The sequence below is a fragment of the Nicotiana tomentosiformis genome, chromosome 2, assembly GCF_000390325.3.
Source record: "Nicotiana tomentosiformis chromosome 2, ASM39032v3, whole genome shotgun sequence".
Lineage (NCBI taxonomy): Eukaryota > Viridiplantae > Streptophyta > Magnoliopsida > Solanales > Solanaceae > Nicotiana > Nicotiana tomentosiformis.
In genome coordinates this window covers 63,318,662-63,325,826 of record NC_090813.1, presented here as the reverse complement: position 1 = coordinate 63,325,826, position 7,165 = coordinate 63,318,662, and the positions used below count along the sequence as shown (strand labels likewise).

At 35.6% G+C, this 7,165-nt stretch overlaps 1 protein-coding gene across 1 annotated transcript; it reads right to left on the bottom strand.

Moving 5' to 3' along the window:
* Positions 1-3,651: 3,651 nt before the first annotated feature.
* On the bottom strand, positions 3,652-6,235 carry LOC104088553 (GDSL esterase/lipase At1g29670-like). The gene is made up of 5 exons (XM_009593254.4): positions 5,878-6,235; positions 5,342-5,466; positions 4,440-4,685; positions 4,108-4,336; positions 3,652-4,011 (listed from the first exon to the last, which is right to left on the bottom strand). Exons 1-5 carry the CDS (start codon positions 6,101-6,103, stop codon positions 3,767-3,769), a joined length of 1,071 nt encoding a protein of 356 aa, XP_009591549.1. The 5' UTR covers positions 6,104-6,235; the 3' UTR covers positions 3,652-3,766.
* Positions 6,236-7,165: the final 930 nt, after the last annotated feature.

Here is a 7,165-nt window from a genome sequence, read left to right as displayed (position 1 = left end):
CTTAAGTCTAAGGATTTTAACCGTAGTCGAAACTGTGTGAAGACGACTTCGGAATGGAGTTCCGTAGGGGCCGTTAGCTCCGTTGGGTGATTATGGACTTAGGAGCGTGTCCGCACTGTGAATCTAAGGTCTGTAGCTGATTTAGGCTTGAAATGGCAAAAGTCGAATTTTTGGAGTTTTGGACCGGAAGTGGACTTTTTGATATCGAGGTCGGAATGTGATTCCGAGAGTTGGAACAGCTGCGTTATGTTATTTGGGACTTGCCTGCAAAATTTAACGTCATTCTGGGTTGGTTTGATAGGTTTCGACACGAGTTTTAGAAGTTGAAAGTTTTGTAAGTTCATAAGTTCGATTCGGGATGTGATTTGTATTTTCGGCGTAGTTTAATGTGATTTGAGACCTCGAGTGAGTCCGTGTTAGGTTATGGAACTTGCTTGTGTGTTTAGACGGGGTCCCGGGGGCCTCGGATGTGTTTCGGATGGGCTACAGACCATTTCCTTCTATTCTTGAACTGCTGGTTCTGGTGTCTAATATCCTTCTTCGTGATCGCAAAGTGTCTCTGCTGACCACCTCAATTTCCTTCTTCGCATTCGCGTAATATGCCTCGCGATCGCGTAGCTCTGCACATTTCCTCCTAGTCCGCGTTCGCGTAATGTTATTTTGGAAGGGGAATTATTTATTCTTCGCGTTCGCGAGCTTACTTCCACGATCACGTACTTCTGTCTTTCCCTTCTTCGCGTTGGCAGCTATCTCATCACGTTCACGTAGAAGAAAATAGGAGTTGGGCACTGGTGACTACTTCCTCTTCGTGTTCGCGTCCTTCGTTACGCGTTCGCATCCTTCGTTACGCGTTCGGGAAGGTATGCCATCCCATTCTTTGCGTTCGCGTACTATTTCCCGAGTTCGCGTAGGCCAGTCATGAGCCATCAGACTTTTCTTCTCCGTGTTTGCGAGCGTGTTGTCGTGTTCGCGAAGTACAAGCTGGGCAACACTCTTTTCCTTCTTCGCGATCGCGTTTGATGTTCCGCGATCGCGATGCTTTGATGCCTGGGCAGAAACATTAAGCTCGGGAAGAGACGATTTTCGGGAGTTTTTTAAGGAAAACAATGGGGTAAGTGTTCTTAACTCAATATTGGTTAAATTATCCGAATCCATGGTCGTTTTTAACATCTAATCGATGAATTAAGTTGGAAAAATTATGAAAACCCTCTTGGTTTAATTTAAGATTTGGAGGTCGAGTTGTTATTGGAATTCGATAAAATTGATATGGTTGAACTCGTATCGGAATGACTGTTCGGATTTTGTAAAAATTATGTCGGGTTCCGAGAGGTGAGCCTCGTGTTGACTTTTGTTGACTTTTTGGAATAAAATTTTAAGTCGACATATTATTATCCGGAATTATTTCCGATGAATTTTAATGAAGTTATACAATTAATTTGGATAGATTTGAGCTGTCCGGAGGTCAATTCAAATAAGAAGGCGATTTTGAAAAATCAGCATAACTTCAAAAAGGTAAGTGTCTTGCCTAACCTCGAGTGGGGGAATTACCCCTTAGGCATCGATTCTTAAGTGCCATTTATGTAATGTGAAAAGCCGTGTACGCGAGGTGACGAGTACGTACTTAGGCTTATATGTGCAAATTTTATTGGGTTAAAGTCTTAAGGTATTATTTTGTAGTAAATTGGATAATTATTGGTATTTATTAAATCATCTATTTGCCATGCCTAAATCCTTGTTGTTGAATTTATTTCATATGACAATTTGATGTGATTGTTACTTGAATATGTATGTAATTCTGTGAGTTTGTTGGTTTGATATTTCTTGGAATTTAATTTTATTATGGATTTTTCCTCTTTAAACAATTAATTAAATGAGCTTAAGAAGAAGTGTTTATATAATTATTGAGAATTTGGATTAATGAAAGTGTTGCTCTATGCTGAGTAATTTCTATCTTTGTTGATTGCTTTTGAGGTTTTATACTTTGTGTGGGGCCTTTGGCTATTTGTTGTAAAATTAATTGATTTGGTTGTATCTTTGAAATTGGTTGTGGCCATTGGGCAAATTGTGATATGAATTGATTTTGTTATGTTGCCGTGATAATTTTTTATGTAAATTGTTGTGTTGTGTGAGTTGTTATTTTGAGGATATAAGGGTGGCATTTCACTGTTGATATTATGGGGGCATAAGGGAGGCATTTCACTGTTGTTATGTGTGTTGGGATATTGTCTGGGCGGAGCGATAAGGGTGGCTATAGGAGAGATAAGGGTGGCTATTCTTAGGGATGATATATGATGATGTGGAGTTATTGTATTGGTAATTTTCATGTGATGTTGGGGTATTCCTTGTGTTTATTTTTATGTCTTGTGCAATTTGTCTTGTTGTTGGTAAATTGATAACAAACTGAATTATGTTGAAATTGGGAGCCTGTGGCTATTGCCAGACGGATTGTGAAAAGAAATATGGGCACAAGGTGCCGTGGGTAAATAATGATGATATTGGCACGTGAATTGTCCGTGCAGTTGAGATGAAAAAAATGGGCACGAGGTGCCGGAAAAATATAAAGATTTAATTATGGGCACGAAGTGCCGTAAAAATATGAAAGAGGGTTGAGACCCTTGTTTACAAAAAATATGAAATTAGGCTGAGACCTGTACTTTATGATTTTGAAATGAGGTGTCACACGGTGACTTATATTCGAAAGATATTTACTTGGGGAAGTTATATTTGAAAAAGATTTATTGAAAGAATTATATTTGAAAGATATTTATTTGAGAAAATTATATTTGAAAGAGAGTTATTTGGAAGAATTATATGTGAAAGATATTTATTTGAAGAAGTTGATTTAATTGGGCGTACTTGTATTTATTATTTATTGAGCAATATTAATAGTGTTCTTGCTGCCATGCCAGGGATATCACTGGTTGATTTGTGTTGCCCTTATTGTTATTTATTTCCTAGTATTTTGTATACTATATTGCACAGGTTATTGGACTAGTGAGTTTCTTGATTGTACCTCGTCTCTACTCCACTGTGGTTAGTCTTGATACTTACTGGGTACTCATACTACACTTCTGCACATTTTTGTGCATAGTCGGGTATTGGAGCTATCAGACTCGAACATAGTTAGAGTGGGATCGCAAGGATTCAAGGTAGAGCTGCTTGGTCGTCGCAGCTCCTTGGAGTCTTTCCATATTATTGTACTGTTATTTATTATTCAAACAATATTGAGTATTTGATCCTTGAGATCATTTCATGTATTCAGTTAGAGTTCGTGACTCAGTACTACCAGTCTTGGGAGGTTGTTATATTCATATTTGTTCCGTTGTTGGTTTTGATTACTTATTCAATTCATATTCAAATAAAAAAAAATAAAAATGGATTCCAAATGTAATGGAAATCGGCTTACCTAGTCTTAGAGATTAGGTGCCACCACGACGTCTGTGGTGAAATTTTGGGGCGTCAAAGCTGTAGGCGGCCAAAATAGGGGATCTTTATTTTTGATTGGTGGAACCGTGAAATACTAGTGTATCGATGTGTGAGTTTTCTGCACAATAAGTACGAGTTGGTTTCGTTCCTCCCCTCGTGTAATTGTTTTTGTAAATACCTATAGAAAAAGACTGAAACGTCCATATATAATTTCAAAGAGACCAATCTGGAACATGAACAATTTTAATCCAATCCAAAAAGATACACTGGATTTAAATTCTTATTCTATAGCATAAGCGATTATTACAAATATGCATGAAAATTGTGAAATACGCGAAAGTTACTGATCATAATACAATTTGTTGCCCGTGACCAAGTGACGAATGTCCATAGGATAAGCATCAGAGGATAGAAGAGCATTGTAAGCTCTATTTGTAGCGATCGAATTGGCAATTTCAGTGGGATGGAAATTATCAAAAAAGAGATGTGTAGGCCTAATAAGGCATGGAGCTTTTCCTGGAATACATTGCCCTTCAGGCATGATCTTCGAAACTTGGCAGCATGGATAATTCAAAAGAGTTATAGCTGAAAAAAGAAGAAAAAAAATAAATAAAACGTGACAAGATTTTTTTTGTATAAGAAAGGGAAAGTATATATTTATATAACTAATGTTTAACATACCAATTGCGGATGAAATGCTATACATGTTTATGTATATGAATTGTGCGTCCGGTAAATTGGTATTAAGATCGTCAACAAGAGCTTTAAGGTTTTGGTTGAATAATTGAACTGCCTCATTTGTTGAATCAACACATAAAAGTGTGCTGTGTTTTTTCAACTCATCTGGAATGCAACCTATTTGGGGCAGTCCAAATAGGGTGATTTTCCTTGCTCCATCTTCATACAAATCCTACTACCAACAAAATTCCAACATCAGCCATGCAAGTATTCTCATTTTTCATAATTAAAATAGAAATGTAAGTGTATGTAATAAAAAAAAGTTTAATTCGAACCTTTAGCTGTTGGGAGTACTGTTCTATCAAGACTGTTGCGTATTGACTTGGTGTGTACAAATGACTTGTTGGATAGATATCTGGCATTAGAAAATTGTTGATGTAGTCATTGCTGCCTATTCCCACAATGAAGAGGCACTTATTCAAGTGGTTTTTGGCTGAGGTTGTATTCCCAAGTAAATCAGCTATTCGGGATATTGTGACTTTATGATTCTCCAATTGCCTGCCCAAGTAAATCCGATAGCCCTGAAAATTAATACGCTTTTCTGTAAGTATCAAATACAAAATAAATAAGTGCTGCTTTCTGTTTGTCAAAATTAACACATGTTTATGACAAATCTTTCAAAAAGATTGAGTGAAAACGCTTTGCCTCTTTAAGATATGACGCGTGAAAACAACTTGTTACCTAAACCTATTCTATATTTTATATATCTCTCTCCCTTTTCTTTTTCTTTTTCTTTTTCATTTTTGGAGAATACATCTGTCTACCTTTTTAGGTTTTACTCAAAAATCAACAACCTGAAATTCACTTTCTATCCTCAATAATGCAAAATATTAAATATTTTGATGTGATTGGGCCCTTGCCAAATTTTGTGCTCGCACGTGGTTTCAATCTTTGAAAATTGCTACAGTAAGAAATTAAAAAAAGATTCATTTTCGTTGGTGAATTTTTTCTCCCCCGCTTTTGCTAGCATGATTACTCTAATTTATACAACAATCAAGAATTTATATCAGAATTCTAGCTCCATGAATATGTATCACCATTCACATTGAACAAGAAGATAAAATTTCTTGTTCTGCAAGATATATTGCTAACTTAAATGTTAATAGCAAAGAAAAGAGAAGACATTATTGCATACTTGGATGGAATGGGTCGCAAATATCCCATTCTATATACTTACAAGGTGATTTCCTGTATCGTTGCGAATTCCAGCTGAACCAGATGCATAATTCACACCTTGCAAGATCTCATCACCCGTTGCACTAGCATAAGGTGGAATGTAGTTATCAAAACCAAGGTGTTCCCCTACAATTGAATGAGATAAATTTATGGATATGACAAATTCAAAACTGAAGCATAAATTAAACAAGACTAATAACAAAACAATATGCTTTGCAGGTTAGAAATAAAAAATACGGGGAAGTAACAGCTACTTTAGACTTCTAGATAGGATGGCCAAACACTTCAATATGGTATAGAGGTCATGACCTCACAGTTCCTCGTTGAAAAGAATCAAGCCAGCTTATGCACATGAAAATGTATGTTGAATATTATACTCTAAAAGATGTGCGATGAATATATGATTAAGTAAATAAAAGTGTACTTTAATTTTTTCCGATTAAAAATTTCAGATGAGATCGATGGTCGCATATTTTACCGCAAAAAATGAAAATCTTGGACTTGGAGGGATCAGAAAAGGGAGAGAGTTAAGATCACCTAGGAAATCTGCCATATTGCGGCCATTGGTGAATCGACCAGTTGGACCGTCGGGGAAGTCAACTCCATAAGGTAGATAATTAGCTCTTGCTGCTGTGTTAAGGTCATTGTTGTTGCCATTATCAAGTAACGAGTCCCCAAAAATGAAATAACAAGGCACTTGAGGTGCACCTTGAACTAAGTTCAGGACCAAAAATACCGTGATTATTGTTGTATAACATGCCATTGACAGACGTTTAAGAAGAAGATGAAGAAGTAGACGAAGAAGAGTGTGTTGATAAAGGTGAAGGTTGCTTAAAATAAAAATATATAAGAGAGAAGGTTTTGTTGTCGCATTTTTATTTCATCATTATTAGAGGCTACTGTGGTTTAATTTGTGCGGGTAGGGTGGAGCAATTGACAGGTTATGGATGCTGATTTTATTTGAAATATTAAAACAAAAGTGACAACGATTTTGAAAACGAAAGAAAATATAAGATGGGAGAATAAATAAAAACTTTTAGATGTTTCTTTACATACTCAGCCGACGCGCTTGATTATTTATTTTAATTAGATCATCTTTAAATATTTTAAGACTATGATCATGACGGCTTTATTTCCAATGTCATCAAACTTAACAGTGTCAGCTATATGTGAGACGGTTTTTAATAGTGTTGTCATGTCTTTCCTAAATACACTAATTTACGATGTGCAATACTCCCTCCGGTCCGCAATAAGTGACCAATTTATTTCGGGCACACCAATTAAGAAAATACAAAATTTTAGACAAAAATAGTTAGTGTGACTAAACTACCCTTAATTAAATATTACAGCATAGTTAATGTGAGGAGTAAAAGACTTTTTAGGGATACGTACATAAGGGTAATTTTGGAAAAATAAATTAATTTTTTTCTTGATTATATAAATGGACACTTATTTTGGACCAAAATAAAAAAGCAAATTGGTCACTTATTGTGGACCGGAGGGAGTAGGATTTGTTTTGTTTACGCTCGGGAATGAGATTATCACCCATTATTAAACTCATATAACTCTCTCAGTTCTCTTTTATTTATACTAGTATCTATGAACGTGCGTTGCACATTAATAATGACACGCGGTGATTTAAATATTTATTTATATGAAGGAACAATAAAATTTAATTAATAAGAGAATTTTTATGTATAATAATGCAACAATCATCTAAATGCCGAAAAATATTATTACATTAACATAATACATGAATTTAAAATAAAAGGACATCATTAAAAGTTACACAAATGATCAATTTTGTCACGATCGAAAATCCAAC

Excerpts from the sequence above, each read along its gene's own strand:
- LOC104088553 (XM_009593254.4), bottom strand. The coding sequence starts at position 6,103 with ATGGCATGTTATACAACAATAATCACGGTATTTTTGGTCCTGAACTTA. Across the intron at positions 4,337-4,439 it reads AGTACTCCCAACAGCTAAAG|GATTTGTATGAAGATGGAGC; the intron begins GTTCGAATTAAA and ends TGTTGGTAGTAG. Across the intron at positions 4,012-4,107 it reads TAGCATTTCATCCGCAATTG|CTATAACTCTTTTGAATTAT; the intron begins GTATGTTAAACA and ends TTCTTTTTTCAG.